This window comes from Lactuca sativa, chromosome 4 (genome assembly GCF_002870075.4).
Source record: "Lactuca sativa cultivar Salinas chromosome 4, Lsat_Salinas_v11, whole genome shotgun sequence".
Lineage (NCBI taxonomy): Eukaryota > Viridiplantae > Streptophyta > Magnoliopsida > Asterales > Asteraceae > Lactuca > Lactuca sativa.
This window is the reverse complement of record NC_056626.2, coordinates 168,260,575-168,283,021: the sequence shown is the minus strand read 5'-3', so window position 1 is coordinate 168,283,021 and position 22,447 is coordinate 168,260,575. Positions and strand designations below refer to the sequence as shown.

Genomic DNA, 22,447 nt, shown 5'->3' with positions numbered 1-22,447 from the left:
TCCTTCACAATTTGACACAAAGGGGGAGATTTTTGGGCTTATTATTGTATTGTGTCAAATGTGAATACTAGAATAGTATCATTTACAACGGTTTGGGCCTGTCCATCCATGATTAAGTTTTGCTAGGGTTAGACTATTTAATGTGCATGAACGTATCTTATTAGGGTTAACCATGGTATCAGCCTACCAAGCTCTCACAGAGAAGTTCACGTTGAACTCTTCTAGAGCTTTGATAATCTAAACATTCAACACTATTTTGATCATCGTTCTTGTTATTTGATTCACATTATTGTTTATAGAATCTATCGATCTATTTTATTGTTTTTGCACTTCCAATGCCTTGGTGAATATCTCAAACAGCTAATCAGTGGATGGAATGTAAAATAGCTCCATTTTTCTCTTTTGAACTATGTCCCTGATGAAATGATGACAGATGTCGATGTGCTTGGTCTTAGAATGTTGCAATGGACTTGGCATCATCTGAATGACAATGGTGTTGTCACAACAAATAAGTGTCTTTGAGAAGTTTAGACCGTAATCCAAGAGCTAATTCCGAATCCATAGAATCTAAGTAAAACACCTTCCATTGGCAACATATTCATCTTCAACAGTAGAACAAGCTACTGGTTTCCGGTTTTTGCTGGACTAACTTACCAAGTCACCCTGAAGTGCTTTTGCAATCGATGTCACATCGACTGTGATCGAAATCAGTGTATCCCACCAGATTGAACTCAGAATCATGGTGGTACCATAATCCTAGATTGGGTGTATGTACATTGTATACTTCTTTGGTAAAGTAATAAAAGAAAATTTTAAGGCATAAACACAAAAATAAACTAAGAATGTAGCAACTTATGTTTAGAAATCTAAGAGTAGCAAGGCATGAAGCAAAAATAAAATAAAGTATCAATGTCTAATCCAATAACATTAAACCATATAATTGTCATTGTACCTTAGTGCAGTAAGCACGATTTTGTTTCCAGAATCAATCACTTTTCCCTCATGGCGATTGAAAAGAAATTTATAACGAGCGTCACAAAGTTGACTGATGGAGATGAAGTTGCCTTTCAGACCCTCTACATAAAACACGTCCTTCAACTTAATCGTCCTGCATTCAAAAGATAGAACACTTGTAACAACTCTTCCATTATTGTCACCAAAAGTTACCATTGGACCATCCTTATCTGCAAAATTTGTTAAGAGGGACTTGTAACCGATCAATTGTACATAACTTCCATTGTATATGTACCAAGTTTGTCCAAGATTTGGACTTGATCCATTAATAGCGTGAGAACTATCAGTGTCATATATGCTATCAGGGGAATAATTGATAAGTTCCATGAGACCTTTAACATTCAGCCCCTCATCGTCAGATGTATCCTCTTCTTCTACTAATTCTTCATGATCCTCTTGTTTTGCAATGAAAGCTTTCGACATAGAGATTTTATCCTTCTTCATGTGAGCCACCAGTTTCTTGTGCAAGGCTTCACAGTTCTCAGGATTCTGGGCTTGTTTCTTCTCCTTGCAGTCCCTGGAAAAATGGTCAGGGCTTCCACAATTAAAGCAATTACTTGAGTTTCTATTCTCTGAAGTGGATCTCATTGGAGAATTGCATCCCTTGAGCTGAGCTCTTCTAATCCCGTTTGATCTACTTTCTTTGTAATGCTTGACGATAAGTGCAACGCTGACAACAAGCTCATCGTCGAGATCTTCATCACTCTCTTCACCCTGATTTGAGTTATCTGAGTCGCTGATGTGCTTCATTGTTTCCTTTTGAGACACCAGTGCAACAAAATTTTCCTTTCTTGAGTCCTTCATGATTTCTTTATGAAGAGATTTGGTCTCTTCATAATTTCACAAATTACCAAACAAGGAATTCAGATCCATGGTATCAATCTTTTCACCATTCTTAAGAACATCATCGTGATGTTCCCAACTTTTTTTGAGAAAATCTAGAAACTTTAGAACCAAATGAGATGAATGATTGATGATTCCCAGCCCGTGCATATCATTAACCAAATAGTTAAACCTATCAAAGTTTTGGGTTAAAGTGTCACCTTGTTGAGAAAAGAAATGCTCATATCTACGATTGAGATTGTTGATGGTCGTGGCATGAAATTCCACAGTGCCTTCGTAAGCCACCATCAGCATATCCATCATCTCTTAGGTTGATTCACAATTCTGTACGTGATGATACACAAGGTATGGAAGAGAGTTTCCCATAACATCATTGGCTTTTACATCAAGACTAAGCAGTCTCTTGTCGTCGTCATCATAACTCGTCTCTGGATTTTTCTTCAAGGGCCCAACGGGAGCATTATTGGCCATGGGTTGGTACATAGGAACATGGGATCCTTTTTAAACGATATTTCTCATCTCATAGTCAATGGTTTGAAGAACGACCATTGCCTTCCTCTTCCACATAGCGAAATTGGTTTCATCAAAGGGAGGAATTTTGTTGAGACCAACGGATTTGGGATTCGACATGATTACTTGAGTGTATCACAAACCTGCTCTGAAACCAACTGAAGGTTTCTAAGGATCAGATACACTTCAAATATTAAGAACAAACATAAACTAATCTAAGAAAAATAAAGGACATAAAGTAAATAACACAGGGAGTTCTCCAAATTATTCTTTCACCAAGAAAGGGTTTTGTCTTCACCAAGAAATAGGTTTTCACAAAGACGATTGACACAAAGCAAAACTCACAACATTTGGGTTTACCCCAATGTTGTATATATACTAATCTATACAAGTATATCCCTTGATTGAAGGGATTACGTCTAATCTATACTAAGAACCGATCTTATCACAAAGATACCAGATATGCAATCTATTCTATACTTATCTATATCATTACCTAATATACAAAAGGTTAAATAGAATAACTATTCTATGCGCTGACATTGATAAGATTGATACATTGGTGCTGTTGATGTTGTAGAGTACATGATGAAGCTGACAGATGTGTTGTAACATCCCGAGATTTGGCAGGTATTCCTGAACACTTTTCTATCATTACCCTATCATTTATAGTCCTTGGGGTTGGAAGTGAAGAGCCAAGATAAGTTTAAGGGCCAAGTTTTGCAAACTTGGGCTAAGAGGGAGTACGATGCGCGTACATAAGAGTACGCTAAGTGTATTAAGGTCTGCCTTAGTACGGTGGGCATACACTTGTGTATGCTGGGCGTACACTTGTGTAAGCTGGGCGTACTAATGCCAGGGTGAAACCCTAACATTTAGGGTTTGGTGCCTATATAAGCAACATAATGAGCACCAAAACCTCTCTTACCTCAGCCTCCATAGATTACATTCGTCCTCCCCAAACCCTAGCCTCTCCTTTGTGTGTTTAAGCTTATTTGGTGTGTTCTTGAGTTCTTTAAGAGGAAGTTATTACATCAAAGAGTTAGAGAAGAAGATCAAGCTTGTAGATCTGAAGTTAGCTTGTGCTCAAGAAGCTCCAGAAGGTAAAAAAGTTCCAAACTTTATGCATATATGCATAGATCTCGCCATTTTACTTTAATAGAACCATTTATTGTCCCAAAATCCATAAAGTGGTGCATGTTGTGTTTTGGATGAAAAAGGGTTGTCCTTCTAGACTCTTGAAGGGACCTTGAGTGATAAAAATGAGGTCCCATTAGCTGTATGTGTCCCATGCTTGGAGAAATAAGATCTTAATGGATTAAGACCAAGCATTAAGAACTTTGTAGACGTCCAAAGTGATAAAGTTCATGTCTTTATAGATCCTAGGCATGTTAGGTCTCTGGATCTGAAGTTTGGGCTTAAGTGCTTAAGCCATTAAGCACTTAATAAGGTTTTGGCAAACTGTAGAGTATGCCAAACATAAATCCAGTACGCTCAGCGTATTGGGTCAATCACCCCGATGGTGGTTAATGACTGGACGAGTATGCCCCGCATACGTCCTCTGTTGGGCCTTTGTCAAATGGGCTTCGTATTTTGGGCTGATTATGGACTAAATGGAATTAGGCCTTTGCTGGACTTTATGAATAAGATATTATGGGCCAAGTTGGGATAATGGATCATGGGATTAGGCCCAATAAGGAAGCTGGTCCCAATTTAGTAAATTGGGCCAATAATGGACTTTATAGAAAGACTTTCAAGTTAAGGACTTGGTATTGGGTCTTGGCCCAATAAAGAGAATGGACTTAATGAGGAATGTGGACACTTAGTCAAGGAAGTTATTTTGGGTATTAACCTAGTATTTATTATGTGACAGTTCGGGATTTACGGTGAGACAACAGTCAGAGAGTTACAGTATTTCAGCACTTCTAGCGAGGTGAGTTGTCCTCGCTATATCAACAGGGTCTAAGGCACCAATGCCGGCCCTTATCAGATTTGTATCCGAGTTTATTGCATGATATGTTGTTGATTTACATCCTGGTAGCTAGGATGGTTGTTATGTTAGAGATTGGGTAGATCAGTATCTTGGGTATATGATGGTTGCCATGATTAGTGATATGTTAGATCTGTATCCTTAATTGCTTATATGTATGTGCACATGTTTGTTGCTTTGGGGGAAAGGGTTGAGGCTGTGTGCAGTAGACCAAGACACCCTGGGCGGACCGAGTAGACTGCAGGCCCGAGCCGAGAAAATCTAGTCAGGCCGAAGGCCCAGCGAGCGGTCCGGATAGGCTGAAGGACCAAAGAGGGCGGTCCATACGCGTCGAGGGATCGGAGAGCAGTCCAGATAGAATGAGGATCGGGATTCAGCCCAGTCAGATTGTTGGCTCATTATGCATGTTGTTTCTGTATTTGTTGATATGATATGATTATGGTTATATGAGGTTGGTATTTTGGGGGAAACTCACTAAGCTTTCGGGCTTATAGTTTCAGTTTATTGTTTCAGGTACTTCTGGTGATCGCGGAATGGCGAAGGCATGATCGTACCGCTCCTCCAGCTGTTATGATTTTATGATTTGATACTGGGATACTCTGATATTTATTATTTTGAAAACAAGATTTGTAATGTTAAATGGTTTTAAAATGTTTCGAAAAAGTTTAAATTTGGCATGATTTTTATGGGTGTTACATATGTAGAGTGTTTAACTCATCATATCATAAGGTGTGACCTTACAATAAAAACTGCAAAGGCTCGATTATCATTAATTTTTTGCTCATCAAGTCTAATTTCTTAATCTATTTTCTTTCTTGCGTGGCTCTAATTAACTTTTGTTCCTCTGTTCCAAAAATGATCTCTTGCAAACCACTATCAATCGCTATTATCGATATTTAATTAGGTTCGATTTGTACTTAATTTGTATTTGGGATCGTTAATTTTTACATCCGCATCAGTTGTAATCTACCTACAATTCCTCATCCAACTTTTAGCCTAGACTAGTTCAACCAAGTACACATGCCTACCAGGCGATTGTTGAAATGTCAAATTCATTGAAATGGTAGATGCTTCAAGATATGCTCTTGCCGTAACACTATTTTGAAAAGGGATTATTCCTAAACACCACCCTCACTTTATTGGAGAATTTTGGGGGTGATATAAGCATTGTTTTATGTGCATAAATTGTTTAATTAAATGATGCTTATGTGTTTATTGGACCTATATTCAAGGATTCCAATGCTTTAGGTTACTCTCTCCTTCTGGAAAAAAAAAGAGAAAGCCTTTATTATACAATTGTTAGAAGATGTTGTCAAGTGAGACATACAAAAGATGCTGTCAAGTGACACATTTTTGATTGCTGAAACATGGGACTCCTAGTTTAATTGTCAGAGACTTTAATTTCCACAAGGACGCGGGTAAGAATCAAACATTGTTTTTCTTTTTCAATAAACTAATTCTATTAATTAATGTTGATTTTTGATCATCAAATTTTGGTGTTGTAGGTATGAATTCCAGATAATTGGATTGTTTGATTATCGGCCCAGAAACAACAAATTTTAACTTATCCAATATAGTTGGATTTGATTATCAGCTTAGAAACTTAAAACGAGTCTCAGTGTGTAAGAGTACCTCAACATAATGGATTTGATGATTGGCTCAGAAATTTAAAACCCGATAAACTAATTTTCCCATGTTTCTTAATTATCACTTTTTTCCCTCTTTGAATTCTTAGAAAATCAATTCGGTTTAAAAAACTTGTTTTGATAGAAATAAGGAAACATGATTAGTAACTCCACAAGTTTTGTAGTATTCTATTCTTACAACATGAACAGGTACAATAAACTCATTCTTATACAGTATGATATTTAAGAACACATTTTTTATGTAACATTTATATTCTCACATAATGAACAAGTTCATTCTCACGAATGTATTTCTCATTCTCAATAATTCTAAATGCTTCTAACTCAATTGTTTTTTTTGCATTAAAGTAGTTAAAGAATTTAATGTTCATGGTGTTTTTCTCTTGCATGTGTTACTTACATGCTCACATAAAGTCATTCTGATGGCATGCCACTCTCAAAAAATATTATTTTAACAGAATGACATTGTATTTTGAAGTGTCATAGGGGGTCAAACATACACAAGACATCTAGGAGCGACTCAAGAAGGTCAATGGGGATTCTTTCAAGAATGACAATATTTTTTGCAGAAGATTCCAAGAAGGACATGTTGCAAACGAACAAAGGAAGGATTTTTTTCAAGAATTTTTAGAATGTTTTTAAAGAGTTTTATTTTTTGAAGTATTTCACTTTTTAATGGCCTTTAAATTTAATTATCAGAAAAGTGTTATTGTTTATATTAACATTTTCCGAAGGAAATACGATCTTATTGTTCTTACTCTAGGAGAGTAATTGAAGATTTACACATATTATTTCAGAATAGTTATTATTCTAACTAAATACCGTTCTGACAGAATAAAATAAGTTATAACAAGTTATGATTAAAATTTAAATTAGAATTGAATTTGAATTAATAAAAAAATCAGAATTATCCTTTAAAAATCGAAAATTTTCTTTTTTAAATATAGTTTAATTAACTAAAATACCCTTATAATTCATTTTGAGTGGTAATAAGGTATATGATATTCCATTGTAATATCATGGACCCTCAAATTATAGTTATTCATTATTTTCATCCATTAGTCCAGAATTGTCCCTACGACCACACAATTAATGTCATCCACATTCTAACATATATATATATATATATATATATATATATATATATATATATATATATATATATATATATGGAGAGAGAGAGAGGAATATTCAATTAAGAAAAATGTTGAGAACGCGAGAATGAACATGTTCACACATTTTGTTATAAGGCGCTTAAGCGCTCCAACATACCAGTACGACGGAAAGATAATAATCATATATGAATAAGTATATTCATGTATGAATATTATGTATTATATTCAAATATTATTATTCATATATGATTACGAAAATCACATGCCTGCTCCCTCTCTTTCCTCTAAACGTGGAAAATTGGAAGAACATAGCCCCTACCGAAGATAGGGATATTCCAATCCATCTGCCAATCACTCATCTTCTGGATGAAATTCTAGAGCCGATCATAACAATATCTTCTTTCTTGACTCCCATGACTTAACTGGCACTACCATCGAGCAAGGCCCTTGAGACCTCAAAATTAACCAACTTACCTAGTTCTGCACCATCAACCCCAACCCTATATGGCTACTAATGCCCAACCAATCACCAGACTCATCCTCAACCATAACCATAAGATCAACAGATACGGTGTCACACCCCCAAACCAGAACCGTGGAATCGTTCGAGGGCGGATGACTTCATGTAGTATCGTAACAGTGCATACATAGTAAAGAAAGTAAAACAACCATCATATATATATAATTTAAAAGTTACATTGCTGAATAATACTTGTTTCAAAACAAATTACAATATGATGACAAAATGAGTTTTAAACTGAAGCCTTAGCGTCACTTATCCAAAAGCTGAAGTTTACCTGTATTACTGAATTTCTGAGAAATACAAGTAGATTTGAAAGAGTAGATCAACATTTAAGCTGGTGAGTTCATAAGTATTTAATGTCAATGTTTGTATAAATTTGAATGAAATTGTTTGTAGATGTTTGAAAACTCCTAGAAAATCCCATATTTCCTACTAGTATAAAAGTAGTCTTCTACCAAGACTCGCTTGTTTCGAATGTTTGCTTCTAGAAATCCAATATTTTTCCATAAGCGTGTGGTAGTTTGAAAGTTCCAAAACTGTAATGAAATAGTGTTTTTCATGCCTAGAATAGCAGTTTTATGTATGTATAAAATCACTAAGGCATTTGATAACCCCGTAAATCAACGTGTTTTTAATACTCCATGTGAGTTTTATAACCACGCTATTGACCTAGACTGCCTGTGACAACGTTCTTCAGGCGTTGGAATGTTATGACGTTTGTCACCCCAGACCTACCGGTCTAACTGTAGCTAACAGTTTAGGTGCGGGATTCTCAATCCCGTATAGATCTATACACAAGTATGACGCTCCCCCTACAAGAGATTATAAGATATGATACAAGACTTTAACTGCATACTTGAAAGTACATGAAGTTGAATGTCTCACAAAACTTAGTATCAAATAAATTTATGTATGAAAAGTCCAATTATTCTTGTATATGAAAGTATTTCCTTGATATTGTACGTATAGTATGTAAAATCTCATGAATATCTAGTAAACTATACCTATTATAGTTTTTCCAAATGAGTGATTCGTTTGTATGATAAACCCTAGTGTAGTGTCGACATTATATGTAAAGTATAACATTTGTAATAACATGATTGAACATTTACTCAAAATATAAATAAAGTGTTTGATATTTATATAACAAAATGTTTCATTCCAAAAGGACAAAGTGTTATCGTAATATGTTGTATGAAAACGTTTTCGTATGATAGTTATAAGTCACATATGATTTATTATATAACAAAAGTATAACAAAAGATTGATGTTTTTCACACGAGGATAACCGTGTGTGTACTTGCATTCCCCCTCCCCCCTAAAAGTGTATAAAAGCATTTACCAAACATTTGAAAATGTAGTTATAGGGGTATGGATTCACTTAATAGATTGAAGCAGGTGAGACGAAAACCGAGCAAAACTTCGACTTGAGAAAGTTGATTTCTCAGGATTCTCGGGAATCTCGGGAGTGTAAAACCTTCCTTCGGAACTTGGATGTGAAGACCGGGGCTTCAGAATGGCTTTGAGGGTTTAAACACAGAGCTTCGGCACGAGAAAGAAGAGAATTGAGCAATGAAACCCGAAACCCTTTGAGCTCTATTTATAGCCCAATTTTTGGGTCCCACGTCGTGGCAAAAGGGTTGCCCACATCGTGGAGTCGATCCTATCCCCTTCCATGGGCGAGACGTCTGTTGCCAACCCTGAAAACCCATCAATCACAGTTCCACGTCGTGGCCATCTGTGCCATGTCGTGGCCAGCTTGACAGCCTCGAAATAAATTGTATCAATAAGTGTTAACTTGTTCAACAATTCTTAAAAGTGGTTAACTTGTTCAAATCATAACACTTCCTCACTGTCGGATTCCATAATTGTTAATCAACTAAAAGTGTGATATATATATATATATATATATATATATATATATATATATATATATATATATATATATATATATATATATATATATATATATATATATATATATATATATATATAGAAATGTGCAATGAAGAACCATTTTAAACAACAAAACGAATGAACCAATTTTATTTATATATTTTCAATCACTTACGGTGGACACGTACATGTATCAGAATTAACAAAAAACTCATTTACTTTTTTTTGTTTTTTTTTTTAATTTTTATTTTATGACAAATCTTTTATTGAAAAAACAAATGATTATAACAATTTCATGAAATTTAATCATTTTTCCATAAACATCTATATTGATATATAAAAAATGATTTAAAAAAGAACTTCGTTTTGTTTTTTTTAATATTTAGGTTTTTTTAATTGATAAAATATAATAAATATATTAAAATTCATAATTTTTTTACTCTTTAAATAAACAATTATATTGATGTATTAAAAATCTTTCGTTTTTTTTTTTGAAATTTTAGCTAAGATTCACATTGTAAATGTTGAAAACTTGATTATTCACAGTTCATATATTACACTGTTAATAATAATAATTCAAATTTACATTGTGAATAATGACAATTAAATTATATATAGTTTAGATTCAAGTTTAAATAAAATTAATTTGAGAATTTTACAAAACTAATTTTCATAAAAAAAACATATTTCACTTTTGTTGTTTAAAAAAAAATAGTTGAAATTAACATCATGAATAGTGTTTTTTTATAAGTGTCCATATTTAACCTTCATGTTTGGTTTTAAAAAGAAGCTCACACAGAAATAATGTTAAATTTTTTGATGGTAAAAAATGAGTATAATATTTGTGTATCTTCATGAAGAAACGATTTATGTTAACAAGAGGATGCATATAACAACACCTTAAGAAAAATTTTGGCCTCCAAAACACAAAAATTACAATAAATGCCTTGATCGGTTAAAGTTGCTCCAACAAATTATTATATCCTTTTTTAGGCTATTGCTATTTTTTGTAGAGAAATTAAATATTCAAATATTTTTTGTTTTTATTTATCCTCCTATCATATCGATAAATAGATTAAATAATTATTAATTTAATTAAATATGATAAATATAAATAAGATATAGAAAGATATTCTCTATTTTTTATGGCCCGAGTTAAAAAAATCCTTGTTTTATATTTGTAATAGATAAAATATTAAACTGTATGGCACCATTTCAGGAATCTTTCCATTGTACTGGATCAAGGATCCAATGTTACCCCATATGTTTTGTTATCTGTGTTGTTAAATCTTTGTTATATACAAAAAAACATAAGAATCTCTATTCCAACAAAACCCATACGAATCCGAGTAAAATGAAGCATATTAAACCTACTTAATAATTGTAATTTTGTAATAAATTGTTTGACCATGGTTTATGCATAGCATCATGCATCACGTGTATGAAGTTCCAATGCGAAAATAGATCATTAGGGACTCAAAAGCTTCTTTACTTTTGTATTACAGTAACAAAAAAAGACATGAAAAAGTAACTAAGAAAAGGGCAAAACCCTAATTTGATAAATTAATCCATTAATTACCTTGCATGCATGCCATGGTTTAGGGGTTTGGTTTATGCTTAAGAATACCACCATGGCCATGGGAGGGAGCTTTCAGCCCCAAGAAATCTCTTGTCATCCCCTCATTGCCCATAACTCCACCTCCAATATTACCACCATTGCCATTACTCTTAGCATCATTCATCGCCATCATTTGACCATGATGCAGTTTGGATGAATCCGAAGGATGACTTTCAACTAGATCTCCATGCAAATCACGATCATGATCATGATCTTCTTTCTTTGCATCCATGATTTGACTAAACGCATCCTCAAACGTCGACACATCGGCAAATCCATCAGGATTCATCATCATGCTCATGCTCATATTCATGCTCATGTTCATGGGATGAAGAAAAGATGGTGATGTATGAGGATGATGGGGTAGGGGTAGGGGTAGAGGTGGGGTTGGGTGGGGTGAAGGTGAAGTTGAAGGTGAGGGTGAGGGTCCACCTGCACATGCACCATCTTTAACATTTCCGAAAGAAGCTAACGCCATCATCTCTTCAGGGTCAAGGGAAGACATAAGTAGTCCAGTTGAAGCACTTGTACAACCATTGTTGTTACCAATAGTTGCAGAGTTAGTAGACACGTGAGCTCGGTATTGCTGGTGGTGGTGTTGGTGTTGGTGGTGGGGTTTCAACATTGATGTAGAGGTTGTACATTGAGCTTGTATACTTGTACTCCTGTTGCTTAGGTGACTTGTACCCATCTGAGCTGCTTTTTGCAGCAATGCAGTAGCTGACATGTACGCAGATGGTGCTGGATGGTAGGCTGTCAGGTTGGGCCCACTGCCACCATGACTAATACTGCTAGGGCTACAATCTTTTTCTTGGGATTGGGGTTGGGTTTGTAGCCATGGAAATGGGTGTTCTTCTTTTTTCAAAAAGGTGTTGTGAATCGGGTTAAGAAGATGAAGATCGTTGAATCGGGTCGGGATTTGACCCGGAATGGATGGGTCTATTCCAGTGATTGCTCGTGCACTTTCTTCTGCTAGTGCATCACAGAAAGCTCTATGTGTGATGAAACTATCCCTCCTGTACATTTTTTAAGATTTAAAATATATAAAACTGAAAAGGACAATAAATATACCATGAACAACAACAATCCAAACACAAAAAAACAAAAACTTTGCAGAAAAAAGAAAAAAACCCATCTCGCTATTAGTTGTTAATCCAAGAAACACAGACACCCACAAAAAAGTTTATAGAAAAATGTACTTTTTAATCACAGATAACAGCTAAAGAATCAATACTGTCAATGAATATGAAAAGGGACTTCATTTATTATGGGGTTTTAGAATTTAGGGTTCTTTAATGTCTTTCTTTAAATATCGCACATGGTTCATGCAAAACGCTCAATCGACAAACTTTATATCCTTTTTGTGTTGGGATTTGTCATGATTTTTTAGGGTTATTTAATGTTGAATTGTGATCATAAATGGAAGAATTTTACCTAGAAAAAAGGGTACCACAGTCGCATCTGTACTCTCTGGTGCCACAAGTCTTGGAATGAGCTTTCCAATCGGATTGAACTGCGTACCTCTTTGAACATTTATCACATTTCCACTTCTTTTCACCATGTTTTCTGCTAAAGTGTTTCTTGATCCCAGTCAAATCGCCTAGAGCCCTAGATGGTTCATGGTGCACACAATTCACTTCTGGACACACATACACTTTCTTCCTCACAACTTCATTCTTGTTCCTCTGCTTCAACTTCCATGGCAGATTGTGTCCTCTTCTGTGAAGTTGTAGATTCTGATCTCTTTGAAACCCTTTGTTACATATCTCGCACACAAATCGATTCGTCGCCATTAATGTCTTCGGTGATAAAGATATCACTTCTGCTTCTGGATCTACAACATGAAATAACATATATAATCGATATCATACATTCCCGTTCCTGATTTTCTTAATTGTTGTAAAAAAAATCAAATGAGTTTCATTAATTTTGAAGTAATTAACTATTGAAACCCACAATTTATTTATGAGAGTCATTGAAAAAGATTAAAGATTTAAGAGATTTTGAACCAAGGTCAACTGATAGTCCCTCGTTGACTACATCACTGTTACCAAACTTGTACCTTTCCTTTCAAATTAATGGAAATTTTGAAAAGCAACCATTTTTTTTTATGAAAATGGAGAAACTCATGAAAATTTGTTTAAGATTTAAGAGATATTGAACCTGGGTTGCCTGGAAGACTTCTTTTTTTCTTGAGTAGTGGTTGACTTTGACTTGGAGGTGGATGTGCAAAGTACTGCTGTTGATTTGGATGATAATTGCTTCCATTTTCTTGACCTTTATTCTCTGAACAAGAATTAACAGTATTTGCATAAAGATCACTCGATGCAGAACTCAAATTATCTTCCAAAATCACCTTCTGCTGTTTCATCATCATCTTGTCTCTCACTCACTCTCTCTTTCTCTCTCTCTCTAGGTGTCGATATGTGTAAGTGTATTTATATATATAATATGAGTGTATCTATGTATGTTGCATCATCATGAAAACTTAAAAGGCAAAGATGAAGAAGACAAAAGAAGAATTAAACTTGGAAAGAAGCTAATAAAGAAGAAGTGGAATCAAGAAAAAGGTTAGTTTTTGTTTGAACTATAGTTTACTTCTTGAAATCTCAACTGCTCCATATGGTGTTTTCTTTAATTTGGCATTAACCCAACAGACAATGTTTGGGTTTCTGGAAGAAACTGAAGCAGACCTTCTAAGTATTATATCATCAGTTCATGCTTTGTTGCTCAATCACACACACAAACACAAACTGGTGTGTGCGTTCTTGATTATTGGTAGAGATAGAAAGAGAGAGGTGTGGATGAAAAAAAGAAGAGCCGGAGCTAAAAAGATGAGTGTGTAAGAGAGAGAGAAGAAGAAGGGAGGGGTGGGGGTGGGGGTTGGGGGGGGGGGGGGGGGGTTAGGGTTGATGTGTGACTTAGGGTACTATTGCTTTCTGTCTTTTTCTCTCTTCTGTTTCCCAATCTCTCTTTTCTTTTTTCTTTTTGCATATTACTGTAGTAATTATATCTTTTGAGAATAAAAGTTTCAAGTTTTTCTTGCCAAGTACTTTACCCATATTCTTCACATCTTTTCCTTTCATTTACTATATATTTAATGTTTTAGATGTTTAGTTTATATAATTACCAAAGGTTTTAAATTACGGTAAGTCAGGACTCTAAGGTTTATATTTGCTATCAAGATTTAACAAAATGTGGTATATATAAAAATAAGTAATAATAGAATATACATATATATTAATTATATATAAAATTATCGCATTAAGTCACGCTTCACAAACGAATTTGTTGATAAGGCTCGAAAAAGCTTAAGGCTTTGCATTGTCGTTAACTCACTCCTAACGTTATTTACAACCTTGTAATTACCGTATAATTAATTAAATACCATAGTTTTATAAGTTAGTATAGTGGGTTTTATATTAGGGAAAATGACACAAAATCAACTAATATTATATGTATTCTTTTAATTTTTCGTCGTAACTTTAAAATTTTGCACTAAGGCCATTGCTGTTACGGAATTTTGTCAATTATGATTACTTGTCGGTCGGTTATATCTGGTAAATGAAACTCTATTACGTGGATTCTTTCATTTAAAGCCTCCAATTACATGGAGGGAAAGATTAGAGAGGGGTTTAATCGTAAGTATTGGGCTAAATTAGGTTTTCTACAAATGTTGGTGCTAATCAAAAAAGGTTCATCTTCATTACCAACGTTTACAATCGTTTCTAATTATCGACATTGTGTCATTTTTGTCAACATATGTCATTCATTATGATCCATTTATCTCGATTAATAATTAACTAGTCAAAATGTACGAATAGTTGAAGGTATGGAAATGGATAGTTCATACCATAATGACATGGAAAATAATGAAGCTTATTTTGAAGTGTGAGATTGATGAAAATATCATGCCATCTGGCAATATCATTTTTATATGAAATTTGTGATTTCAAAATACATTGTAATGTAGAAGGAAACCACATACCCAAAACCTATATGATTATGGGAAATGACTATATTGCATTCAAAACAAATTTAGAAAGAAGTTATTATACTTGAAGGTTTTGGAAATCTCAAGCATCCTTTTTACACATGCATGTGTTGTTATCAATTACCTAAACTAAGACCCAAGGATTATATGGGCAATTGGTTTTATAAGAAAATACTTACAAAAGATGGGATAGTGGGTATAAGTTTGTGTAAAGCCTTCAGAAGGGTTTTGATTTAGATTAGTTGTAAATAATATGTTGAGGGAAAATGGATATTTTTTTATATCTATTTGGGTCATTTTAATCCTCATGTTTTCTTTATTTGATTACCTGTTTTGTAAGTTGGGTGTTGTAAACAATGTGTTTGGTAATATTACTAAAACAATGAAGTCCACCTACTATTATGTATCGTTGTTATGTTGTTAATTTAGGTCAATGTTTATATATACTTTGATATTCATTTTAATTAAGTGTGGTTGCATTAATTTAGTATTACACTTTAGTTTATAATCAAATGTGGTTTTCATTACATTATAGTAACTAGGTGTGAAACCCGTATTTTATACGGGTTTGATAAAACAAAAATTAAATATTAAAGTTTAAACAAAAATTTATTTAACTTTGAAGTTTTAGATTTAAAATTTAAAAGGAAACATATTAAATAATACATGAGTATTAATATTGTAAGTTATTGATTATTTTCAATTATGACAATTATTAATTGAGGTTTAAATATGATATGTTTATTAAGAAAATATAAAAATATAAGAAAATGACAAATGAAAAAAAAACATTTAATCAAAAATACCAAAAAATGATATGTGTCCAAATTAATAAGAGAGTGACATGTGGCAAAATTAATTTCATTTATTAGAAAGGATATGTGGTTCAAATAACCTACCATTTCCATTCATATTACTAAAAAAAATATTGTCATTTTCATTATTATTAACAAATGAAACTTTCATTTTACATTTATGAATTCCATCATATTCTCATGTTTAATTCAAGATTTGCTAAGAAATTGAATTCCTAAATAAGATCATGTTTAATTCAAGATTTGCTAAGGAATTGAATTCCTAAATGAGATGCACTTTCCAGCAAAGTCCATTCTATAAAAAAAAGTATGGAATTAAATTTTTTTTTTTATGAGGAAAAGTTCAAGATTACCATAATATCATTTTTTATACCATCATCATCTTCACCGCCACCATTTGTCACTATCGCTGCTACCACTACCATCACCATAGCCACCATCTTCACCTCCACAACCACCATCATTACCTCTACTACAACCCATCATTACGGTCGCCACCTCCACTATCATCCTTGTTAGGGTTGTTCACTATTTGGATAAAAACAAATTGTTCAGTTAGACAATTTGAATTTAATTTTTTGGTTCGAATATTCGGGCTTTTGGATTGATTTTAAACAAAACTGAATAATTATTTTGGATTAGTTTTGGTTTATAAAATAAAACCGAATAATAAAAAAAAGTCAAATAAAAATTTATTATTTATTTAATATATCTATACTTATTTATTAATTTTGTAATTTATTTTTTTAAATAGGTTCAAAAAATGTCACCTAATAGAAAACATTAATATCCATTTTCTCTCGATAGTTTTTTTTATCTACAATATATAAAACTATAATATTACTTATTACTAGTTGTTTATAAATTTTAAATTACAACAAAATAATTTGTTTTTGCTTCTTTTGTAAAATTGGGTAATATTATAATTATATGTCATTTTAAAATGTTTCGGCTTTTCAAAACCAAATTATAAAAATCGATCCAACTGAATTGTAATTCGACCAGATCGGATTGGATTTGAATTTAGTTTGGATCATTCGAATCCATGTTTTGAAAACCGAAATCAATTTGGATTCACTTGATTGCATAAGATCGAACCAATCCATCCAAACCCCTGCCACCATCGCCTTCCATAACTGCTACGAAGTCCACTATAACCACCATCAACTACCGTCACCGCCACCACCCACCGACTACACCTCAACCATCACCTCCACATACTAGATATACACCAAGACCCTACCTCTACCAACTCCACTACCACCCCCAACATCAATCACTTCCACGACCACCACCGCCACCGTTCCTACCACCAAAAATGCCACAACTCACCACTACTACATCCACCACCACTACTACCCACTTCTACTAGCGACACCTCTACCACGACCCACCAACACTCGCCGCCATCGCCACTGTAACACCCCCTATTTCCTTTGGTGTTTTTTCCATTCTTTAATTAGGGGTTTAATTGTCCAAAGAAAAGTAAAAGTATGAGGTGAAGCAGAAAGCTATTAATCATAATTCCTAAGATACTGAAAAGTTGTAGTTAATCATAAGTGATGCGGGGCACCCCTTAGTAGGCGCAACGTAACTGACCCGTTGGCTAAAAGCCTTTTTTACGGTTTGAGGGCTATCTAAACACCCGTAACTCCTAGGGTTGGATCGTTTTTCGCCTCCATCATCCCTAGAGAGAGTTTCCAGAAACTCTAGCCCCTCTTTCTTTTATTTTGTGCCTTGTTTCACCTTAAGAGCTTATATTCCCTTTGTTTGTGCTTGAAGCTTGAATATCATGATTTCCTTTGGTGCATTGAAGTGAAGAACAAGTGTAAATCCAAAGAGGTTTCACCATTCTTGGACCTTTGTGACCATAAAGCTTCAAGCTTGCCTTTTAGTTTGCTAGATCTTGTTTATAGTCATTTTATGCACTTTTGGTCCCTTTTTGTTAGTAAGCTTGGAGTTGAGATCACTTCAGCCTCTTTAAGCACTTAAGATTGTTCTATGAAACTTTTGGACTTGGAAAGTCGGTGTTTCATGCATGTCCTCTAAGTCATGCAAGTTGTGTTGGCTTTTTAGGTCATTTTAGTTCATATAGTTTAGTTCTTGCTTCATTGGAGTGTTTTAATGAATAAAGTTGGAAACTTTATCCAATTAGATATTGTTAAGGACTAGATCTAGAAGTTTTGGGTGGTAACTTAATGGATTAAGTTTTTGCACCTTGACAAGAAGGCCCGGACGCGGTGTGTCCTTCCCTGGTGTGGCGCACTTTTTAGGGTTTTCTGAGGTGTGTCTATTTTAGCCTAAGATCCAACTATTTTGTCCTTTTCTGGATGCGGGTCATACCTTATAAGATGCGGGGCACCCACCTGATAAATTGTTGACATGTTGACTTTTCACCAAGTTTGACTTTAGTTAAAGTTTAGGGTTTATGGTGTAGACTGAGGGTTTGGCCTTTATGGGTGTGTAGGCGGTTCGCGAATCTGGTCTGTGCCAAAATTTGAGTATGTGATTGTGATTTATCAGATTTCCGAGCAGGTAAGTTTCCTCACTATACTATGTGTTACGCTATATACCTTTGTTTGATTGAATGTGGAGGAGTAACGGTATGTTGTTTAGGCGAGCAAGCTAGTATAGTCTTTTGTTTGATGATATGTTAGGTGAAGTGTAAAGAGTATTGGCGATCGTAGAGTTCATGTCGTAGTATTGTATGTAGTTAGAAAAGATAGCATGACAACTCTTGATCTAGGCCTTATTGCATGTTCCTTGTTTGGTTGTGGCTTTAGGATGAGACCATTTGTTAGATTGTCTATAACACCTGGTTCCTTATACACATTTAAATTGTATTTTATTCATTTTGTAGAGCAAATCGACGAGCTAGGAGCCCCAAACTCATTGAGTAGAGATCAGAAGAGACGCAGGATTTTAAGTAACCTACTCGGCGAGTTGAGAGCCTCAACTCGACGAGTAGGGCTGCTAGAATGAAACCCTAATTTTGGGGTTTTGCACCCTATTTAAGCATCCTAATCCCCACTTGCTTGCCTCATTTCCAGCCTCCAAGTCCCAAACCTTAGATTCAGAAACCCTAATGCATTTGTGAGCTTGTGAGCCATTTTTGAGTGAAACTAGGTGTGTTTTGAAGCTTGTGAAGGAATGAGAAACTTGGGGATTCAAGAAGAAGCTAGTATATCCAGAGACTCCACTTCGTCCTCATCATTTTTTTGGGAAGCAAATCTCAAACTAGCTTAGTAGCTTCTTAGATATCTTATTTATCATTTTGTTGGGATTTTGGTCCAAGAAGATTGATCATTAGGATATGGACGTCCCAAGTGAGTAAACCATCAGATCTGGAATCATGGAGGGCTTTCATGGCATAGAGTTGCAAGCTTTATGGCCATTAAATCCCCAAGCAAGCTATAGGAAGTCATTTTAGCCTTTTATGCTCCAAAAGGCAATGCATGGAGAGAAAAGTGGAAGCTTTACGTGTGTATGTAGTGTTTAGGGTCTAGATCTCTGTTTGTATGCTTTTGTTTGGAGTATGGATGGCTTGAGGACTAAGATCTAGGTCCTAAAGAGTTAGGGTTTGAGCTAAACCCATTAAGTAAATGTATTAACGGGTAAAGTTGGAAACTTTACCCTTAAAAGGACATTTTTAGTGTATATGGGAAGTATGAATCTTGGATCTGAAGAGTAGGGGCTTAATCCTTTAAGATGACCCAAATAGACTGAGGAGCTCGTCAAGCCCATAGAGGAACTCCATGAGTTAAGTTGATTTGTCCCGATTCCGAATATGGTAAAACTCGACGAGTCTGAGGAGGGACTTGAAGAGTTGACTCGCTTTATCACTACTACGAGTAGCAAGGGAACTCGGCGAGTCAGGGGAATGACTCGACGAGCTGGATTGCGATTTCATGGTTTTTGATTTATAGAACTCGACGACTTGATGGATCAACTCGGCGAGTTGAGTCAACCCAGAACGTTGACATTGACAAGAATGTTGACTTTGACCAGGGTTAAAATGGTCATTTTTCCTAAGAAGGATTATTGAATTTTAATGAAGTGTTATTGTGATAATGATATCCGGGGAGTCGTTGGAGTAAAACTTAAAGATTCCTCACCGCGAGATTTCACAGTCAGCTTTGAGATGTGAGTTTTCCTCCAGTAGGAACGGGTCGAAGGCACCAATGCTGGCTCGTTTATGTTTGTTAGTATATGTCGAGCTAGGGTCCGATGCTAGACTGTGCCCGAAGTAGGTTTATGTGTTATCGGACTTCGGTCCAATGTCGGGGCAAACCCGAGGAATGTTTGTATGCTTGGTATCTTCATGATTCTTACATGTGTCTGTTAGAATGTTTTCGGACTTCGGTCTGATGCCAGGGAAAGCCTGAGAGATGTTTATATGGATGCTAGATGTTCATGTTTATATGTGATTGTTGATATTCTTATGTATACTGAGCTTTGCTGAATGTCGGGCGAGGCCCAATGCCAGACTATGGTTCGATGTGGGGGGGGGGGGGGATGTAGTGGCCTAAGCCCAAGGTATGATGTTATATGTATGTATGTGGTTGTTTGGGGAGACTCACTAAACTTCGTTCTTACACTTTTCAGTTTTGGTTTTAGGTACTTTCGCTAGTAAGGGGAAGAGCTCGGGATGACTGCATTGCACACACCACAACGTTTAGCCTGTGGTGATTTACTTTGATATTTGGACATGTGATTTTGATATGATGTTTGAGGTACTATCCCTTATGTTTTTATGAGATGATTTGGGTTACTATGATTTTATTTATAATCAAAAATGAAATTTTTGGACCGTATTTTTGGGTTGTTTCACTGTCTATCTTATCTCTGAGTACATACAATTTTGCATTCATTTGGTGGTTGCAAATAATAGCATGGACAGATGTATGGGTCCTAAGTATATTAGGAAATGATTGCATTCTATGCAGTTATAGCGGTCACATGCCGCTATTTGAGATCGCGATTATCGCGGCGGTATAGCGGTGATATAGCGGTTTCTAAATATTACTTATAATTTATAGTTTTATATTATATTTTTATATAATTTATATATTTTAGTATTAATACTATAAGTCTATATAGAATTAATATCATCAAACCTAGAAAGTCATATAGAAACATGACCTAATATTCTATTATAGTAATATGGAAACTAGGTAGTGTCAAACTGTCTAATAGAGTTTAATTGCATTGCATGGGTTCAATATCATATTAGTAGGCCTTGGTTGATTTAAGGAGTTAAGTCCCAAGTCGTTGTGTCATAGGTGTGGGTCGATTTACAAAAAACATTAATGGAGTTCGACCATAACACCTCTAGTCTTCGTGAGTACAGAAAGAGATGAGAAAGAGAGTTATCGGTAGACGTAGTTGCTTTGAATGCTTTTAATTATGTTAGTTGTTCAGGTTTTTTTTAAAATGAAATTGTAGTGAGATCATTAAAACTAGTTTTTCCTTGACAAAGTAACCAAATGGCCCAAAATGTGAACGAAAATGGAATAGCGCCGCTATAGCGGTTATTGAAATAGCGGTGAATAGCGCCTCTAATAGAGGTACCGCAAAATGAAAATGCTAAACTGAAAACAGCAGTTCTTGACCTCCGCAAAATGGTATAGCGCCACTATAGCATCACTATAGCGCGCAATTGATAGCTTAGATTGCGTTGATGCATATGGTGTTAGACTATATATATATATATATATATATATATATATATATATATATATATATATATATATATATATATATATATATATATATATATATATATTGTAGACCAAGATACTTGGGCTCACCAGTTTTATACTGAAGGAAAAAAGGAGACGGACCACCTTTGAGTTCTAGGCTGGAGCGGACCAGCTTTCGTGCCGAAACCAAGGGGAGAGGCGGACCAGCTTTGTGTTGAAGACCAATACGTGTATGTATTGTGTGTATATTGTGATATGTGGTATTTTGAGGAACTCAATAAGTTTTGTACTTATAGTTGTGGATCAGATATTTTTCAGGTACTTCAGATGATTGGTTGGATGGCAAAGACATAATTGTACACACTCATGAACAACTTTGAAATTTTTTGATTCCACGTTATGTATTAGACTCTGATTTTATGATTTCACATTTTGGAACAAATGGTTTTTTGGGCTTTGGTTTATAAAAATGAAAAATTTATTGTGAAAAATGTGACGTTACAACTAGGGGTGTTCGTTTGGATGGATATGTTTGATCCGATCCAATCAAGTGAATCCAAATTGATTTCGGTTTTCAAAACATGGATCCGAATACTCCAAACTAAATTTAAATCCAATCTGATCCGATCCAATTATAATTCAGTTGGATCGGTTTTTATAATTCGGTTTTAAAAAACCGAAACATTTTAAAACGACAAATAATTATTAGATTACTAAACTTTACACAAGAATAAAAAACAAATTACTTAGTTGTGATTTGAAATTTATAAACAACTAATAA

General features: G+C 34.7%; 1 protein-coding gene across 1 annotated transcript; it reads right to left on the bottom strand.

Moving 5' to 3' along the window:
- Window positions 1-11,005: 11,005 nt before the first annotated feature.
- On the bottom strand, window positions 11,006-14,000 carry LOC111889062 (protein indeterminate-domain 7). Its single transcript, XM_023885198.2, has 3 exons — window positions 13,319-14,000; window positions 12,590-12,989; window positions 11,006-12,171 (listed from the first exon to the last, which is right to left on the bottom strand). The coding sequence occupies exons 1-3, from the start codon at window positions 13,530-13,532 to the stop codon at window positions 11,136-11,138; spliced, it is 1,650 nt and encodes a 549-aa protein (XP_023740966.1). The 5' UTR covers window positions 13,533-14,000; the 3' UTR covers window positions 11,006-11,135.
- Between the last annotated feature and the right edge of the window lie 8,447 nt (window positions 14,001-22,447).